Below are 22,689 nucleotides of genomic sequence, written 5' to 3'. Positions count from 1 at the left end.
AGTTAACGACGGAAACATAATCAGTTCAAACCAAACAACAAGTCAAACCAACCAATCCTGCCAATGCTGAACCTGTCGATTTAGCAAGATTACGTTCCCAGGTGAAATCTAATCCACACGCGCAGCAAGAACTCCAAATGAAACTGTATCCACACGCGCAACAAGTGCATGAGTGAGTTTATGGTGGGAAATGCAAAATAAGCAGTTTATTAGTTTAGATAGTTGTCTTTAGGAATAATTGTAAATTCATTGCAGTCAGTTTTGGGAATTAATAAATAAAGGTTGTGTTGTTAACCATAGGTTAACAAAAATAAAAAAATATTTTTTTTAACTATTTTAAATTTTAAAAATCTTAATTGGTGCCTTATTCGGTCCTTATTCGTAAAATAAAACCCTCGGGAAAAGGGTTTTCCGGGAATACAATAAATAGATCGCGGATCGCGCCTTAGTAACCTCTTCAGAAAATAAGAGGTAAACCGGAGGTCTCAAAGAAGATCAACATCCGTGGTGTAGTGTAAGAAACATTTTAAAGTAAAAGCTTTAAGTGGGCAGTAAAAAAACATTAAAAGAAAGAGAAACATACAGTTAAAATCTATATTTACAAAATAGCTAAATAAAGTTAAATAAATAAATAAAGACACAAAACAAAAAAAAAATTAAAATTTGTATCTGTCAGTGATAAACATAATATAAAGTAAAGAAGAAAAAAACTAAGCAACCAAACAAAAATAAAGTAAAATAAAAAAAAAAAAAAATAAAAATAAAAGAGAAAGATATCAACTGAGGATATCCAGCTATGTTCCAGATATTAGCGTAAGATCATAATAATAAGTTATTAATTATTTTGCCTAAATTTAAAGAAATAGGAAGAATTAAGATTGTATAACTTTTTTTACCACACAATGCTACACTTGAATATTCATTTCTTGCTTCCTGGAACTTATTCCTTAAAACTGATTTGTCCTTTTATTACAATGACTGAAGAAACGATCAATCAACTTACGGACAGACTAAATAAAATACCGACAATGACCCAACCAATGGTACAAACAACAGGATCATCAACGGGTTTTACCACATTACAAATGGAACAGTTATCCCTAATAATAAAAGAGGTTTTGCAGATATCGTCCGATCATCTGACTGATGAAGGAGCGGATCACCTATAGGGACAGTCACTGCGAGGTTAGAAGAATTAGACAAGGTTCCCGACATAGTTAGGTTTTGAGAGAGTTTTCTGGTAAGCCGGGAGAGTTTAACTCTTGGCGAAAGTCCGTAGAAAGAGTCTTGAACCTCTATGATTCGGTAAAAGGAACTGGAAGATACTATGCAATTCTTCACACAATTCGCACTACAATCGTAGGTGATGCAGATACCGCCTTAGAGTCGTATCGGACACCATTAGATTGGTCACGCATTAAAAAGTGTCTTTCAATGCATTATTCGGACAAAAGGGACATTGAAACGCTAGAATACCACATGATGACATTGTGTCAAGGTAATAGGAGTATAACAGAATTTTATCAAGCTGTTTACCAGCACCTTTCCCTCTTCCCTAGATCTGGAAGAAATTAGCTTTCAAGCCATGACAAACACCTACAGGCAAAAGGAATAAGATACGTTTGTAAGGGGTTTGGATGGAGATTTGCCGAAATTATTAAGCGTGCGCGAACCAACATCCTTGCCCCAAGCATTACATATTTGTCTAAAGTTGGACAATATGACATTTAGGAGAAATTATGCCCATGGACAATCCATCAGAAATAATGTACAAAAGGATAGGATCGGTACGGCGACTTGTAAAAATGAAAGAGTATTTTTCCTGAACTTGCCTATGTTGGTGGAACACTGTCCTTGAGACCACCTCTTCCACCTAGACGTAATATTATCCCAAACTTTAAGCGTAACCCGAACAGTTATTCGATTTTTAATCCGACTTATAGTCGCAATCAGAGTTTAAACAACAATCCAAATTTTCACTCTAGCATTAATCCAAATTTCAATAGTAATATTAGGTTCCATCACAACCGTAACCTTCCTGAAAACTTTAGGAGGAATTCAGATTTCCCAAATAGTTTTCAAAATCGACGACCAGAGCCCACGGATATAAATAATTCAATCCAAACCCGCCAGGTCAATTACAAGAAGAAACCACCTAACCATTTAGCAGTAAAAAGACCAGCAGAATCCTTTCAAGCTCCAGTGAGTAAATTTCAGCGGAATTTCCATATAAATACTGACTGTATGCCGAAGAAACCTCTTATGATTACTATCGGCCGGAAGATGGCAATGTGAGCCATCATAACCAAAACGTGAATGATGATTACTTTCAACAAATTCCTGAGGAAGTAGCAACGCTCGAAAAGAAAGAAGAAGAAGCTGACGATGTCCAGCTTGCTGTTAATTTTTTAGATTAAACTGTTCCTCATTACCATATTTCGAAGCAAAAATGGGGAACGACAAAAAATTAAAAATATTACTAGACACTGGCACCAATAAGAATTGCACTAACCCAAAATTTATAAAAAATCCGAAACAAAATGAAAGAAATTTTAAAACAAAGGCCATTAAGGGTGTCATCGAAATAACACAGCATAAATTTATGAAATTGTTTGGTGGTACTCCCATAAAATTTTTTCTTTTACCCGAAAACATTTGATGCAATATTAGGAAACGATAGTTTAAAAGAATTCTCAGCTGTGATTCATACAGCCGAGGATATATATATATATATATATATATATATTCTCAGCTGTATATATATATATTCTCAGCTGTGATTCATACACTTAGATTGAGGAATGAAATATATAATGGAAGCTGTGGACAACAACTCATAGTAGTGATAACACACAAAAATAATTAATTATTAAATAAAAATAAATGTATTAGAAAATACATAAAAAATCGTAAATAAAATAAATGTATTAAAAAATACAAATAAAAAATCATAATTGGCGCCCAACCTGGGGCATAAGTCGAAGAGACCAATAACGCAAGAAGACAACACTTCTTGACACCAAGGAACGATTATCCTTGGGCAGCGTTGAGAATATACCGGAGGTCTGAACGACAACATAAGGAACACTACTTTACACCAAGGAACGATTGTCCTTGGGCAGCGTTGAGAATACACCGGAAGTCTGAGTGACAACATAAGGAATACTATCTGTCACCAAGGAACGATTTTCCTTGGGCAGCGTTGAAAAAACACTGGAAATCAGAAAATCACTGGGAATAGCACTACTTGAATGCCTGGAAACTCATTATAAGTTAACTAATTCAAAATAAAAATTTTAAGGAGAGTGAAGTTCTAGTGAAAAAAAAAAAATAAAAAACAACGGAAATTAGTGATTGAAAGTAGATGAAGTAAAAGCGGAGGTGAGCAAAGCATTATCTGCTCAAAGAGACCTTCCATCTGCTCTGGCTTTGGCACAAGAAGTAGACGCAAATGACGAGCGCTACGTGTTTGCGAAAAATTTCGCAAATAAATCTTATGAAAATTCTAACAATAAAAAGGCAAACTCTGCACAATATTTCTCTAATCAAGAACACAATGTTGGACACACGAATCCACATTATTCGGTAATTATACAGAAACAGGTTGGCCACTCGCAGAAGTTCACGGGTTATCAGAAACCATATGCCAGCGGTAACAACTCTGACCGAAGACGAGTGGAGCCTATGGATGTGGACCCATCCCTCTCCCAATTTAAGCATCCTACGTATCATACTTACAGGCCGCAAGGACATATGACGAAACGACCTGCCAATTCAGAGCGATAAACAGGATCAAAAATACAACGTGTAAATCATCTTAATGATGATCTACCTGATTTACCTGCTGACCTAACATACGAAGAAGAAGCGGAACAGGTCGAGGATGACAACGAAAATGATGAGCCTAATTTATTGGGCACAAAGCCCCTCCTGCCTTGAATTTCAAAATCAATTGGGGGAGAGAAGCTAAGCTCCTTGTCGACACAGGAGCGTCAAAGAGGTATTTCAAACCACTACCTGAACTAAAAGGACTTAAATTAGTTCAGCATTCTTTTTCAGTAAAATCAATCCACGGGGTTACCCATATCAATCAGAAATGAGCAGTAAAAAAATTTTATATAGTTGCTGATTTTTTCATTTTACCTGAACTGACGTCATTTGACGGCGTCATTGGCCTTGACATATTGAATAAGGTACACGCCTGTATTGATTTAAAATCAAACACAATTATTCATGACAACGGAAATGAAACTATCTTATTCAACTTCAGTCCAAGTCGGTACCAAACCATTTGAAAGAAGCATTTTTCAAGGTAATCAAGTCAAAATGTTAATGGAGTGTTTGCAGATCCCAATGAAGCACTTCCATATAATACAAAAGTCGTTGCGACGATCTGCACAGAAAACGAAGACCCAGTGTACTCGAAATTGTACCCGTATCCTTTAGTTTTTTCGGATTTCGTAAACAAAGAAATCCAGGACTTATTGACGAATGGTATTATTAAAAAGACTAGGTCTCCATACAATAACCCAATATGGGTAGTAAAAAAAGGGTCTTGACGAAACTGGACAGGAGAAAAAACGTTTGATGATAGATTTCCGAAAACTTAATCAGAAAACTATCAGCGATAAATATCCGATTCCAGAAATAACGGAAACCTTTTCCAATGTTGGTGGAAGTAAGTTTTTTACCACAATTGACTTGAAATCTGGGTTTCACCAGATACAACTATCAGAACCAGATAGGGAAAAACTGCTTTTTCCATAAAAAACGGAAAATACGAGTTTTGTAGACTGCCTTTCGGCCTGAAGAATGCTCCAAGCATTTTTCAGAGGGCGATAGATGACGTGTTAAGAGAACACATCGGGACGAGGTGTTTCGTCTACCTGGACGATATAATCATATTCTCGAAAAACGAGCAACAACACTTGCAAGATGTGGAATTAGTACTGAGAAGTCTATTCGAAGCCAATATGAGGGTTTCGGCTGAAAAATCAAAATTCTTCCAAACCGAGGTTGAATATTTAGGATTTCTAGTTACTCAAGGAGGAATTAGAACAAGTCAAGAAAAAGTAAATACAATTCAAAATTTTCCCGAGTCTACCACTCTAACGGGATTAAGATCATTCTTAGGATTGACGGGATATTACCGCTGTTTTAATAAAGACTTTGCCAAGATTGCAAAGCCACTCTCGAACATACAGAGAGAGGAGAATATGGCCGAGTTTCTGCATCGCAGTCGAAAAAAATTAAAATTCATTTGACCAGTGAACAGAAAGAGGCATTCAATACAATAAAAGAAATCCTAACGTCCGAAGATGTAACGTAACATATCCAGATTTTCGAAAAACATTTGATTTAACGACGGATGCATCGTCACATGCTATAGGGACTGTCCTTTCACAAGGAGGCAGACCTATCACTATGATCTCCCACACTTTATCCGAAAGCGAAGACCATTACGCTACTAATGAGCGGGAGTTGTTGGCCAGCGTCTGGGCACTAAAAACGATTAGAAATTGATGTCCACATCAAATTATTGCTTCGATTGTGTCTCACTTTTAGAGTTAATTTGTTGTTCATACTTCTAAGTTACATATACTGTGAATTCCATTCTATTCCCCTTGCTGGGCTAATTTTTATTAAAAGCAATTTAATTGAATTTTCTATGCAGCTATGGGTGTATATTGATTGTATATAAACGAATGTAGCTTTAATAGCATCGGAGACAGCAATTTTTTTCTACCAGTAGTTTATATTCGATGGAAACCTCACAAATTATAATTGAAATTGCCAGATTTATCACTTACAGTGAGTGTGTTAGCTGTAGTTTATATAGTCAAATAGCAGAAACAGTAGTAAAGCCAAATTTTTTTCTCCCGATATTTGGTATTTTGATGATTTTGCAACATTTTTCCACGGATTTGTCTAAAAATTGGTATATAAAGATCATAATTGTTTTTAGTTTCACTGACGAAACATAGCATGTATAGGTCACGTTTTCGTATTGCCTCCATATAAAAGTACATTTCCTTTCAAGCTCCAGTGAGTAAATTTCAGCGGAATTTCCATATAAATACTGACTGTATGCCGAAGAAACCTTTTATGATTACTATCGGCCGGAAGATGGCAATGTGAGCCATCATAACCAAAACGTGAATGATGATTACTTTCAACAAATTCCTGAAGAAGTAGCAACGCTCGAAAAGAAAGAAGAAGAAACTGACGATGTCCAGCTTGCTGTTAATTTTTTAGATTAAACTGTTCCTCATTACCATATTTCGAAGCAAAAATGGGGAACGACAAAAAATTAAAAATATTACTAGACACTAGCACCAATAAAAATTACATTAACCCAAAATTTATAAAAAATCCGAAACAAAATGAAAGAAATTTTAAAACAAAGGCCATTAAGGGTGTCATCGAAATAACACAGCATAAATTTATGAAATTGTTTGGTGGTACTCCCATAAATTTTTTTCTTTCACCCGAACTAGAAACATTTGATGCAATATAAGGAAACGATAGTTTAAAAGAATTCTCAGCTGTGCTTCATACAGCCGAGGATAATTTCACCGTTAAGGGGGGTGGAAAAGTCCCAATTAAACAGTTCATTTCTCAGAACGTAAATAATATCGAAATTAGGACAGACCATCTTTCGGAATATAATAAGAAGTTATTGAAGAACATCGTCAGCGATATGTATGGCCGCTTTCAACGAAATTCGGCATGACTGACAAAATTTGGAACAAAAATAAATTGGTGAAATGATACTTAAATCGGTACAAATATAGCTCCCATATATATTCCCGGCCGATTTTACATATTTTATGCAGCCAACGCGATATGTATGTCCGAGAGACAAAATATATATATATATATATATAATATATATATATATACATATATATATATATATATATATATATATATATATATATATATATATATATATATATATATACATATATAATATATATATATATACATATATATATATATATATATATATATATATATATATATATTGTCTCTCGGACATACATATCGCGTTGGCTGCATAAAATATGTAAAATCGGCCGGGAATATATATGGGAGCTATATTTGTATGACTGACAAAATTTGGAACAAAAATAAATTGGTGAAATGATACTTAAATCGGTACATATATATATATATATATATATATATATATATATATATATATATATATATATATATATAATATATATATATATATATATATATATATATATATATATATAATATATATATATACATATATATATATATATATATATATATATATATATATATATATATATATATATATTGTCTCTCGGACATACATATCGCGTTGGCTGCATCAAATATGTAAAATCGGCCGAGAATATATATGGGAGCTATATTTGTATATATATATATATTTTTTTTCGTTCGTTCCCACGCCTCTCACTCCCACCCCTGCCGACCGAGGGAGCGACCTCCCCATACGTAGGGAACGCGTACACACCAAAGACCGGGAATGGTGGGTTAGTTGTGAGTTAGTGGTGCCAGCTACAGTCTAGTACATCAGCCGGCAAAGTAATAGGTAAAAATACACTAAAGAGAAAGGAATTAGAGCAAAACATATAACATTTATAACAAATATAAACAAATAACAGTGAAAATAATGTGTTGAACAAAGACTACTGTTCAAAAGCTGGTGTCTATTGTTTCCGCACAGGGAATTGTAGACTAGGTGCCGTTAAAATGAACTTAAAGATTCTGACAACTAGTGCTCAAAGGCTGGGTCTACTGGTTCCGCAAAGGGAGATGTAGATCAGGTGCCGCAAAAATGAGCTTTTTAAAATAAAAAACAAATAGATAAGTGAACATATACAATCACAAGTGGAGAATAGATCTTTTAATAGAGTTCAACGAATTACTTAAACAAATACTATTACATAGACTATTGTAAATTACACATAAGGATCTCAATGGGTTACTGATTGCGAAATTAGTTCTTGCGAGAGATAACTTTAAAGGTTCGAAATGACGAGTTCTACGAGAAGGAATATTATAAGTAACTTCCCCAGTTAAAAAATGAGAATCAATCAAACCGCGTGTTAATTTGATAATAAATAACGCTCTTAGCATAAACCGCCTCCTTTCAAGTGTTGGGAGATCAATTAACAGTAAACGATTTTCATAAGGTGGAAGTAATTCTGTCGGGTTCCAGTTAAGGCCCCGTATACCAAAAAATCAGGAATTGAACTTGAACTGATTCGATTTTATCTGAGTAGCATTTATAAAAAGGACTCCACAGAATACATCCGTACTCTAATATTGGGCGAACTAAACTTACAAATAATCTTTTGGTGACATATGGATCATCGAACTCTTTAGACCAGCGTTTTATGAAACCTAGTAAGGACTTGGCTTTATTGACACATGAGTCAATATGTAAATGAAAACGTAGTTTAGGATCTAGAATAACACCGAGGTCAGTAAGAGAATCAACATTGAACCAATCAACATTGAACCAATAAAGTAGTTAGAATGTATTGGCTGAGATCGTGACAAGGAAAATTTTTTGCATTTCTTAAGATTAAGGGACATACCGTTGGCACTGCACCAGTTCACAAGGGAATGTAAATCGTACTGTAAGAAAGTCGAATCGTCAAGGGAATTTATATGCATGTAAAGCTTCACATCATCAGCATACATTAATATTTTAGAGAATCGAATGTGATCCGGGAGATCATTAAGATACAAAACAAAAAGTAATGGGCCCAAATGACTACCCTGAGGTACGCCAGAAAAAACAACAATATTTTTTGAAAAAGAATCATTGAAAATGACTATTTGGGTACGACCCTCCAAGTATGATGAAATCCAGCCTAACAGAGCTGTCGGAAAACCCATAGTATCGAGTTTATATAGCAAAAGCTTATGCACTACGGTATCAAAGGCTTTACTGAAGTCTGTATAAATAGCGTCAGTTTGTTGTTTATTTATAAATCCGTTGTAAACATGGCACACAAATTCTTAAAGATTAGAAGTAGTAGATCTGCCTTTCATAAAACCATGCTGAAAAGGTTACAATATGCTTTTTTATAAAATGTGACATCCGACGTGAGACTAAGAGTTAGAAAAGTTTAGGAATGGCACATAACTTAGCAATACATCTATAGTTATCTATGAAACGTCTATTGCCTGATTTATGCTCTCCTTTTGGAGTTTACAAATTTAAAGAAATTCTTAGGATTGTTTAATAAATTCTGCCGCATTTGGGCTAAATGCTGAGAATAACATTTGGAGTTTTCCGAATTATATCTATTTCTTGCCATGGAATATTTTGAATAATTTACGGCAGTGTTAGATTTTTTGAAATTTTTGAAAAGTCTATTTTTAATATTACGTAGACGTCTTAGCGTAGGTGTAAACCAAGCAACACAAACGTCAAAGTAAAACAAAAACAAAGCTTCGAAGAACAAAGCAAACAAAAATGAAAGTAAACTGTGTGGATGAATAAACACAAATATTAGAATTTGCGAAAACACTTTAAAACACAAGTTTAATCAAAAACTTCACTTGCTTCAAATATTTTTTTATATATTTAATAAAATTAACACTAAAGAACACTCAAAAATGCACAATTAACCGGGCAAATTTATTTTTTATAAATTTAGTTTTGGAGACGAAACAAAAACACTTGTAATCGAAACAGAGTTGCCAAATTATTATATATATATATATATATATATATATATATATATATATATATATATATATATATATATATATATATATATATATATATATATATATATATATATATATATATATATATATATATATATATATATATATATATATATATATGTGGTTCCAAAAAACGACATTGGCAAAGTGTATTGAAATCGGTTGAGGTTTAGGTGCACCTCCTAATTTTTTATATATATAAGTTCTCGTGAAGAAATACACTATTTCATCCTTCCCACAGCTTTGGCTTTTGTCAGGTAACTGAACTCTATACGCGTGTGCTACTCAGCACATTTAACTTTCCCACAAGTTCTTGACACCTGAGTAGCCAAATATAGTGCAGCAACATCAGCATAGCGGTATCAGAGCTACTTCTCGCAATGTCAGCAAAGCGGTAGCAGAGCTACGGCAGAGGAGCATAGCGTAGGGGCTTAGATTGAGGAATGAAAAATATAATGGAAGCTGTGGACAACAACTCATAGTAGTGATAACACACAAAAATAATTAATTATTAAATAAAAATAAATGTATTACAAAATACAAATAATAATTCGTAATTAAAATAAATGTATTAAAAAATGCAAATAAAAAATCATAATTGGCGCCTAACGTGGGGCATAAGTCGAAGAGACCAATAACGCAAGAAGACAACACTTCTTGACACCAAGGAACGATTATCCTTGGGCAGCGTTGAGAATATACCGGAGGTCTGAACGACAACATAAGGAACACTACTTTACACCAAGGAACGATTGTCCTTGGGCAGCGTTGAGAATACACCGGAAGTCTGAGTGACAACATAAGGAATACTATCTGTCACCAAGGAACGATTTTCCTTGGGCAGCGTTGAAAAAACACTGGGAATAGCACTACTTGAATACCTGGAAACTCATTATAAGTTAACTAATTCAATACAAAAAATGTTAAGGTGAGTGAAGTTCTAGTGAAAAAAAAAATAAATAAAAAACAACGGAAATTAGTGATTGAAAGTAGATGAAGTAAAAGCGGAGGTGAGCAAAGCATTATCTGCTCAAAGAGTAGAATTTTACAGAAAAATTACCGCGATTCAGGGCCAATTTAACTTGGAAAACCGAAAGTCCAAAAACACGCGAAGGTTACGATCAACCCACTTGTGCCTTCTGAAATTACTCTAGATGTGATAAAATCTCTTCCAGAATTTTCCGGACAACAAGGCACCTATGTGTCTTGGCGTGAGGCTGCGCACAACGCTTATGAATTATTTAAGAGGTGTGATGGCAGTGAACGCCACTATCAAGTAGTGACCATACTAAGAAATGAAGTGCGGGGTGCAGCTGACGCTGTACTCACAACATTTAACACAGTGCTAAATATTAGTACAATCATTGCACGACTGGAGTTTACCTATGCTGACAAACGTCCCATCTATTTAATAGAACAGGAACTGTCCACACTTAGACAGGGTTCAATGTCATAATTAGAGTTCTATGACGAAGTAGAAAAGAAACTAACGTTATTAGCAAACAAGACAATTATGTCATACGAAAAAGCGTAGCAGACACTATAAACGAAAAGTATAGGACTGATGCACTTAGTGTACTCATATCTGGTTTAAGGAAACCTCTGTGCGATATCCTTTTTGCTTCAAGACCATCCGACCTTCCATCTGCTCTGGCTTTGGCACAAGAAGTAGACGCAAATGACGAGCGCTACGTGTTTGCGAAAAATTTCGCAAATAAATCTTATGAAAATTCTAACAATAAAAAGGCAAACTCTGCACAATATTTCTCTAATCAAGAACACAATGTAGGACACAAGAATCCACATTATTCGGTAATTATACAGAAACAGGTTGGCCACTCGCAGCAGTTCACGGGTTATCAGAAACCATATGCCAGCGGTAACAACTCTGACCGAAGACGAGTGGAGCCTATGGAGGTGGACCCATCCCTCTCCCAATTTAAGCATCCTACGTATCATACTTACAGGCCGCAAGGACATATGACGAAACGACCTGCCAATTCTGAGCGATAAACAGGATCAAAAATACAACGTGTAAATCATCTTAATGATGATCATAATCTGATAAGGTACACGCCTGTATTGATTTAAAATCAAACACAATTATTCATGACAACGGAAAGGAAACTATCTTATTCAACTTCAGGCCAAGTCGGTACCAAACCATTTGAAAGAAGCATTTTTCAAGGTAATCAAGTGAAAATGTTAATGGAGTGTTTGCAGATCCCAATGAAGCACTTCCATATAATACAAAAGTCGTTGCGACGATCTGCACAGAAAACGAAGACCCAGTGTACTCGAAATTGTACCCGTATCCTTTAGTTTTTTCGGATTTCGTAAACAAAGAAATCCAGGACTTATTGACGAATGGTATTATTAAAAAGACTAGGTCTCCATACAATAACCCAATATGGGTAGTAAAAAAAGGGTCTTGACGAAACTGGACAGGAGAAAAAACGTTTGATGATAGATTTCCGAAAACTTAATCAGAAAACTATCAGCGATAAATATCCGATTCCAGAAATAACGGAAACCTTTTCCAATCTTGGTGGAAGTAAGTTTTTTACCACAATTGACTTGAAATCTGGGTTTCACCAGATACAACTATCAGAACCAGATAGGGAAAAACTGCTTTTTCCATAAAAAACGGAAAATACGAGTTTTGTAGACTGCCTTTCGGTCTGATGAATGCTCCAAGCATTTTTCAGAGGGCGATAGATGACGTGTTAAGAGAACACATCGGGACGAGGTGTTTCGTCTACCTGGACGATATAATCATATTCTCGAAAAACGAGCAACAACACTTGCAAGATGTGGAATTAGTACTGAGAAGTCTATACGAAGCCAATATGAGGGTTTCGGCTGAAAAATCAAAATTCTTCCAAACCGAGGTTGAATATTTAGGATTTCTAGTTACTCAAGGAGGAATTAGAACAAGTCAAGAAAAAGTAAATACAATTCAAAATTTTCCCGAGTCTACCACTCTAACGGGATTAAGATCATTCTTAGGATTGACGGGATATTACCGCTGTTTTAATAAAGACTTTGCCAAGATTGCAAAGCCACTCTCGAACATACAGAGAGAGGAGAATATGGCCGAGTTTCTGCATCGCAGTCGAAAAAAATTAAAATTCATTTGACCAGTGAACAGAAAGAGGCATTCAATACAATAAAAGAAATCCTAACGTCCGAAGATGTAACGTAACATATCCAGATTTTCGAAAAACATTTGATTTAACGACGGATGCATCGTCACATGCTATAGGGGCTGTCCTTTTGCAGGGAGGCAGACCTATCACAATGATCTCCCGCACTTTATCCGAAAGCGAAGAACATTACGCTACTAATGAGCGGGAGTTGTTGGCCAGCGTCTGGGCACTAAAAACGATTAGAAATTGATGTCCACATCAAATTATTGCTTTGATTTTGTCTCACTTTTAGAGTTAATATGTTGTTCATACTTCTAAGTTATATATACTGTGAATTCCATTCTATTCCCCTTGCTGGGCCAATTTTTATTAAAAGCAATTTAATTGAATTTACTATGCAGCTATGGGTGTATATTGATTGTATATAAACGAATGTAGCTTTAATAGCATCGGAGACAGCAATTTTTTTCTACCAGTAGTTTATATTCGATGGAAACCTCACAAATTATAATTGAAATTGCCAGATTTATCACTTACAGTGAGTGTGTTAGCTGTAGTTTATATAGTCAAACAGCAGAAACAGTAGTAATGCCAAATTTTTTTCTCTTACACTATTATTGTTGTTGTTGTGTTTTACTAACTTATAAAAACGCAAGAATAATATTTGTTGAAAGCGGTAGTGCATAAAATATGAAACAAATGTGATATAAATAGAATTATTAGGCAAAGCAATACGTAACAAATACATGTACTCGGTGTATCCCTCTTATAGACAAAAAGATTGATCTTAAAATCCGTCTCTAAAGAAATATTTCCTTTGTATTATGACGTTATCCTATTGGTTAATGTATCGTGGCACTTGTTAATACCCAAAGTATGGACATAATGCTCCTTCGAAATGTCGTTAGTTTGATATCGCGTATGAAGTAAAAAGCCGTATTTTGAGGTAGAATGCATGAAATAAGAAGACGAAAATCGCAGTATAAAGTAGAAACTACAGAATTTTATACTAATAAGTTTTTATTACCTCCACTATGAAAAGGAGGGTATAATAACTTTGTCATTCCTCATTCATTCCGCCATATAACGGTACCTTCCGATATTCGGTATTTTGATGATTTTGCAACATTTTTCCACGGATTTGTCTAAATATTGGTATATAAAGATCATAATTGTTTTTAGTTTCACTGACGAAACATAGCATGTATAGGTCACGTTTTCGTATTGCCTCCATATAACAGTACCTCCCGGTATTTTCATGACTTTTGCTATATTTTTCCACGGATTTGTCTAAAAATTGGTATATATAGGTTACAATGAGTTCTTGTTCCGGTGGAGGAACATTGTAAGTATAGGTCCATATTTTCGTATAGGCCCCATATAACGATACCTCTCTACATTCGGTATTTTAATAAGATTTGCCACATTTTTCAACGGATTTGTCCAAAAATTGGTGTTTGTTTTTTTTTATTCGGTATTTTGACAATCCTTGTCAAATTAAATCACGGAATTTTTTCATTTTTGACATTTGAGACTTGCAATGGATAACAATCCTTTTAGTATAAAGTTGTCTAAATGGGTCCCTTTGTGGTATGGCCCCATATAACCGCCTCACTCACTTCAGGTTTTTTTTTTTTTTTAAGTTTAATGCCATGTTTACGTTAGAACTTTTTGTAGGGTTAACCTACTTTGAAAGGATTTATTTGAAGTAAAAGTAATGGATATGACAATTTAAATCCAAATCCAGTGAATTAACCCTCATATATATAAACGTACTTTAACTGTATTATCCAAACGGTTTCTCTGGTATTTGTAGTTTAAAGTGGAACACGGTTGAATAAAGACACTTCTATATAAAATGTTTTCTTTGCTCGATGATGGAGGGTATTAAAAGTTCGACCCGTCGGAACTTAATGTTTTGTTACTTGTTAAATCATAGAAAATGTTTACCTTTTTTGTTATAGGATGCTCGTGCCATTTCTTGTACGGACCAGAAACAAAAGAAGATCACAAAATACAAATAGAGAAAAGCTTGATTAACAAAACAGAACTTAAACTTGAAGTGATATTTTATAAAAAAGATGGTGAGTATACATAAAGTTAAGAATAAAAAAGGTTATAAACAATTTAATAACAATTTTTGCAGGCTCTCCCTTCTGGTGTCTTTTTGACATTGTTCCTATCAAAAACGAAAAGCGGGAAGTTGTCTTATTCCTAGCATCGCATAAAGATATAACTCATACAAAAATGATGGAGATGAATGTTAATGAAGAATGCGACAGCGGTAAGCATATAGTATAAATTGTAGAGTAAAGGAATTACGGCACACATTATATAACTTTTACAATTATTATTTGTTCCCCGCACCATGGCATGCAGTTTATGAGATCTCACTAAAATTTTTTAAACCACACATTTTTTTCTTCCTCATAATAGTTCCTCTCTCTTGACGAATTTTTTGTAACCTTTTCTATCTACAATGTCGTGGATTTAAATCTAGCGTCTCTTTTTAGTTTAAAATATTTATCAAGTATTTGTATTACTGATTTCTACGACATGATATATTTCTATAAAAAATTAACAAAATATGCCGAAGAAACAAACATACAGAACAATTCAAGATTTATAGATAAATCCTTTTAGATTTTGAAATTTTAGAGTGTGTAGACACCGAGGTGCCATTTAAGTTTATTTATTTAACACGTTCCAGGACGTATTACGTGAATTTACTTTTCATAATAAATACACTTCATTTTACACCAAATTATATAAATATATTAAAGTATTCTGACTACATTTACAAGAAAAATAAATAATTAAGAATATATAATAAATAAGAAATAATACACCCCCAAAACAAAAGCGATTTTAACGATGAATAAAAAACGTATGTCAAGAAAAGTGGTATGTAAAGTATGTAAAGGTAGCGACCGAATGAAGGTTAATAGATTTGTAGATTTTTATACCGTCCATCATTTTATGGAGGGCTTAGAAGACTTTGACATTCCGTTTGTAACTCCTCGAACTACTCATGTTAGACCCTACAAAGTACATTATTCTTGATCAGCGTAAAATTCTAAGTAAATTAAGCGGTGTCAGAATTCGAATTGAGATGTGTAAAAATTTGAAAATGTGTATAATTTTCAATATGCAGATTAAATTTGTGAATGATCCCTGTTGATCCACGTTTTCGTATAACATATATATAGCTGTACCTCCTAATATTAGTTATTTAGATGACTTAGGCCACATTTTCCAACAGCGTTGTTTAAAATTTGGTACTTAGAATTCGGAATTGGTTTACCTCCTTTGTTAGAACTGTTTCCCTTACTATTTCATCTGCATGATCATGCAGCGATACTGTATAAAACTTATTGGACAAATAGATTTTACATTCCTTATAGCGTAAAATTATTTTGTTGCTTCCATTTGTACCTATATCTATTATCTAAATTGGAAAAAGTACAAAATGTATCTTTCTGAAAGATAACAAGTAAAAACACATTAAGCTTGGCCGGGCCGAACTTTTAACACACTCCACCTTAGGGTAAAGGAAATATTAGAGCCCATTATGACCCACAAATACCAATTTTTAGTCATATTCATGGAAAATGTGGCAAAAATCATCACATATATCACACATTATCACATACAATTTTTCGCCATACAAACTAGCACACATTATGACCTACAAATACCAACTTTCAGACAAATCCGTGAAAAAATGTTGCATAAATCATCAAAATACCGAATATCGGGAAGAAAAAATTAACGAAGCCGTCAGTGATGTGAAAATACAAACCACATCATTGCAGTCCATCAAAATAAATCTTGACGGAAAGGTGATTGAAGTTAATTATCAAAAAAGAAATCAAGCTGGAAGGATCTTTATTAATTATAACAAGTAAAAAAGCTGTAAGTTCGGCCGGGCCGAACTTTGAATACCCTCCACCATTTGGAACGAATTTGGCAATTCTCAAAAACAATAAAATCCATTAAAACTTAAAATCTTAAAAATACCGAATGTAGCTATTATATTAGGGACTATCTAACTGTTTATAATGTAGCTAAAATCATCAAAATACGGAATATAGGGAGGTACCATGGTGGTTATAAAACGTGGATCTGCACAGACAATTTTCTGTCATAGGCTGTAATATCCATTACGAACTTCAAATTCGAAACAATTCCGGTAAATAATGTCGCTAAAATCATCAAAATACCGAATATCGGGAGTACCGTTATATGAAGGCTATACGAAGACGTGGACCTACATGGCCCATCTTCAGTCTTAAGCCCTAGCGTCTAATATGAACTTTAAATATTAATTTTGAAACAATTCCGGTAAAAAAATGTCGATAGAATCATCGGGAGGTACCGTTATATGGGTGCTATACGCATTTGAGCTATATACACATTTGAGCAAAAATTTATCAACCTACTTCATTTCGTTTGGAAGCTAAAGTGATTTGCACAGACGGAGAGACGGACAGACGAACGGACATTGATAAATCGACATAGAATTTTATGCTGATCAAGAATATATACTTTGTGGGGTCTAAAATGTATAGTTCGAGGTGTTACAAACTTAATATACCCTCCATACTATGGTGGAGGGTATAATAATTAACAGAACAAAATATGCAACCACTGCAATTCCGGTGAATAATGTCGCTAAAATCAATAAAGTACCGAATATCGGGGGTACCATTATATGGGGGCTGTACGAAGTCATGTACCTGCACTGACAATTTTCTGTCATAGGCTGTAGTATTCATTTCGAACTTCAAATAAAAAATTTGAAACATTTCCGGTAAATAATGTTGCTAAAATGTTGCCAAAACGTGGACCTACATGGCCCATTTTCAAAAAACCAAAAGTCCTGCATATATAATATACATTTGAGTAGAATTTTATCAACCTACTTCATTTCGCTCGGAAGGTAGAGTGACATAGAAGTTAATGCTGATAATGTATACTTTGTGGGGTCTAAAATGTATATATAGGGTATAAATATTAAACTTATTGATTTAACAGAAAACTTATCTTTGTAAATATACAGAAAGAAACACATATCTAAAAATATATTATATATATATATATATATATATATATATATATATATATATATATATATATATATATATATATATATATATATATATATAGTAGTGGCCACACGACATCTAGTGACTTAGTGAGTTATGATAATTTTGACAACCCTGTAACATAAAATAACATTTTCTAAATTTTTCTGTGCAACCTGTGATGTTAAGAAAAAGTACCGTTATTTGGTGTTGTTATTTTTTACATATTGCTTTTTTGCTATATTATTGTAAAAACGTACTTTTGAAGCTGGCCACTTAATAATATAAAGCAGCTGTTAAAGAACCATTCACAAGTTCTGGTAAAATAAAAAAAGAAATATCATCGGATTATATATATATCAATATATCGTCCAGAACAATACGAAGACGTCTGACTGAGAAAAACTAACGAGGGTGTATAGCACCACGTAAACCATATGTGTCAAAAATGAATATTAAATCCCGTCTAGCTTTTTCAAGGGAAAATCTTAAAAAACCGATGACGTTTTGCAAAAATGTACTTTGGAGCGACGAGTCGAAGTTTTGCAGATTTGGTTCTGATGGAAAACAATACGTATGGCGCCCTCCAAACCTACAGCATCATAAAAGTATATCCTTAAAACGGTTAAGTATAGAGGTGGGAATGTTATGGTGTGGGCAGCATTTTCTTGGCATGGCGTGGGATCCATTCACATGATTAACACTAAAATGGATCAGTACATTTACAAAAACATATTGACAGGCATAATGATGCCATTCGCTGAAGAAAACATGCCTCTAATATGGAGATTTATGCTCGATAATGAACCTAAGCACACTTCACGCCTAGTGGGCAGCACAATCTCCAGACCTCAATCCAATTGAGAACTTGTGGAATGATGTTGAGAGACATGTACGTGCAGTAAAACCAAGAAATTTGAATGATTTATGGGAAGAATTGCAAAAGGGTTGGAATGAGATTCCAAAGGAACGTTGTATGGCATTAGTTGAAAGTTTACCAAGGAGATGCGCAGCTGTGATCCAAAATAAAGGCTTCCCAACTAAATACTAAGGTTTCCTTACTAAGTTGAGTTTTTAATATAATTTATTTTTCAAGGATCTTAAAAAAAAATAACATGGACCTATTTTTTAATAAGATTTAAAAATAATATATATATATATATATATATATATATATATATATATATATATATATATATATTTTTTTTTTTTTTTTTTTTCAAGGATCTTAAAAAAAAATAACATGGACCTATTTTTTAATAAGATTTAAAAATAATATATATATATATATATATATATATATATATATATATATATATATATATATATATATATATATATATATATATTATTTTTAAATCTTATTAAAAAATAGGTCCATGTTATTTTTTTAAGATCCTTGAAAAAAAAAATATATATATATATATATATATATATATATATATATATATATATATATATATATATATATATATATATATATATATATATTATTTTTAAATCTTATTAAAAAATAGGTCCATGTTATTTTTTTTTAAGATCCTTGAAAAATAAATTATATTAAAAACTCAACTTAGTAAGGAAACCTTAGTATTTAGTTGGGAAGCCTTTATTTTGGATCACAGCTGCGCATCTCCTTGGTAAACTTTCAACTAATGCCATACAACGTTCCTTTGGAATCTCATTCCAACCCTTTTGCAATTCTTCCCATAAATCATTCAAATTTCTTGGTTTTACTGCACGTACATGTCTCTCAACATCATTCCACAAGTTCTCAATTGGATTGAGGTCTGGAGATTGTGCTGCCCACTAGGCGTGAAGTGTGCTTAGGTTCATTATCGAGCATAAATCTCCATATTAGAGGCATGTTTTCTTCAGCGAATGGCATCATTATGCCTGTCAATATGTTTTTGTAAATGTACTGATCCATTTTAGTGTTAATCATGTGAATGGATCCCACGCCATGCCAAGAAAATGCTGCCCACACCATAACATTCCCACCTCTATACTTAACCGTTTTAAGGATATACTTTTATGATGCTGTAGGTTTGGAGGGCGCCATACGTATTGTTTTCCATCAGAACCAAATCTGCAAAACTTCGACTCGTCGCTCCAAAGTACATTTTTGCAAAACGTCATCGGTTTTTTAAGATTTTCCCTTGAAAAAGCTAGACGGGATTTAATATTCATTTTTGACACATATGGTTTACGTGGTGCTATACACCCTCGTTAGTTTTTCTCAGTCAGACGTCTTCGTATTGTTCTGGACGATATATTGATATATATATATAATCCGATGATATTTCTTTTTTTATTTTACCAGAACTTGTGAATGGTTCTCTAACAGCTGCTTTATATTATTAAGTGGCCAGCTTCAAAAGTACGTTTTTACAATAATATAGCAAAAAAGCAATATGTAAAAAATAACAACACCAAATAACGGTACTTTTTCTTAACATCACAGGTTGCACAGAAAAATTTAGAAAATGTTATTTTATGTTACAGGGTTGTCAAAATTATCATAACTCACTAAGTCACTAGATGTCGTGTGGCCACTACTATATATATATATATATATATATATATATATATATATATATATATATATATATATATATATATATATATATATATAATATATAATATATTTTTAGATATGTGTTTCTTTCTGTATATTTACAAAGATAAGTTTTCTGTTAAATCAATAAGTTTAATATTTATACCCTATATATACATTTTAGACCCCACAAAGTATACATTATCAGCATTAACTTCTATGTCACTCTACCTTCCGAGCGAAATGAAGTAGGTTGATAAAATTCTACTCAAATGTATATTATATATGCAGGACTTTTGGTTTTTTGAAAATGGGCCATGTAGGTCCACGTTTTATATATATATATATATATATATATATATATATATATTATTTTTAAATCTTATTAAAAAATAGGTCCATGTTATTTTTTTTTAAGATCCTTGAAAAATAAATTATATTAAAAACTCAACTTAGTAAGGAAACCTTAGTATTTAGTTGGGAAGCCTTTATTTTGGATCACAGCTGCGCATCTCCTTGGTAAACTTTCAACTAATGCCATACAACGTTCCTTTGGAATCTCATTCCAACCCTTTTGCAATTCTTCCAATAAATCATTCAAATTTCTTGGTTTTACTGCACGTACATGTCTCTCAACATCATTCCACAAGTTCTCAATTGGATTGAGGTCTGGAGATTGTGCTGCCCACTAGGCGTGAAGTGTGCTTAGGTTCATTATCGAGCATAAATCTCCATATTAGAGGCATGTTTTCTTCAGCGAATGGCATCATTATGCCTGTCAATATGTTTTTGTAAATGTACTGATCCATTTTAGTGTTAATCTTGTGAATGGATCCCACGCCATGCCAAGAAAATGCTGCCCACACCATAACATTCCCACCTCTATACTTAACCGTTTTAAGGATATACTTTTATGATGCTGTAGGTTTGGAGGGCGCCATACGTATTGTTTTCCATCAGAACCAAATCTGCAAAACTTCGACTCGTCGCTCCAAAGTACATTTTTGCAAAACGTCATCGGTTTTTTAAGATTTTCCCTTGAAAAAGCTAGACGGGATTTAATATTCATTTTTGACACATATGGTTTACGTGGTGCTATACACCCTCGTTAGTTTTTCTCAGTCAGACGTCTTCGTATTGTTCTGGACGATATATTGATATATATATATAATCCGATGATATTTCTTTTTTTATTTTACCAGAACTTGAGAATGGTTCTTTAACAGCTGCTTTATATTATTAAGTGGCCAGCTTCAAAAGCACGTTTTTACAATAATATAGCAAAAAAACAATATGTAAAAAATAACAACACCAAATAACGGTACTTTTTCTTAACATCACAGGTTGCACAGAAAAATTTAGAAAATGTTATTTCATATTACATATATATATATATATATATATATATATATATATATATATATATATATATATATATATATATATATATATGTATATATGATAATATATTTTTAGATATTTGTTTCTTTCTGTATATTTACAAAGATAAGTTTTCTGTTAAATCAATAAGTTTAATATTTATACCCTATATATACATTTTAGACCCCACAAAGTATACATACTTTTGATCAGCATTAACTTCTATGTCACTCTACAATCCGAGCGAAATGAAGTAGGTTGATAAAATTCTACTCAAATGTATATTATGTATGCAGGACTTTTGGTTTTTTGAAAATGGGCCATGTAGGTCCACGTTTTGGCAACATTTTAGCAACATTATTTACCGGAAATGTTTCAAATTTTTTATTTGAAGTTCGAAATGAATACTACAGCCTATGACAGAAAATTGTCAGTGCAGGTACATGACTTCGTAAGCCCCCATATAACGGTACCCCCGATATTCGGTACTTTATTGATTTTAGCGACATTATTCACCTGAATTGCAATGGTTGCATATTTTGTTCTGTTAATTATTATACCCTCCACCATAGTATGGAGGGTATATTAAGTTTGTGATTCCGTTTGTAACACCTCGAACTATACATTTTAGACCCCACAAAGTATATATTCTTGATCAGCATAAAATTCTATGTCGATTTATCAATGTCCGTTCGTCTGTCCGTCTCTCCGTCTGTGGAAATCACTTTAGCTTCCAAACGAAATGAAGTAGGTTGATAAATTTTTGCTC

At 33.3% G+C, this 22,689-nt stretch overlaps 1 protein-coding gene across 4 annotated transcripts in view; it reads left to right on the top strand.

Moving 5' to 3' along the window:
• Positions 1-22,689, top strand: part of LOC109612410 (potassium voltage-gated channel subfamily H member 8) — a 1,874,382-nt gene that overhangs the window by 500,640 nt on the left and 1,351,053 nt on the right. For all 4 annotated transcript variants that reach the window (XM_059127170.1, XM_059127167.1, XM_059127162.1 and 1 more), the window contains exons 4-5: positions 14,861-14,980; positions 15,043-15,180. In XM_059127170.1, coding sequence (XP_058983153.1) covers positions 14,861-14,980; positions 15,043-15,180 — 258 coding nt within the window. The remainder of the gene's footprint in view (positions 1-14,860; positions 14,981-15,042; positions 15,181-22,689) is intronic.

Source organism: Musca domestica, unplaced genomic scaffold (assembly GCF_030504385.1).
Source record: "Musca domestica strain aabys unplaced genomic scaffold, Musca_domestica.polishedcontigs.V.1.1 10, whole genome shotgun sequence".
Lineage (NCBI taxonomy): Eukaryota > Metazoa > Arthropoda > Insecta > Diptera > Muscidae > Musca > Musca domestica.
Note: the sequence above shows the minus strand (reverse complement) of the source record. Positions and strands in the feature narration are given on the sequence as shown.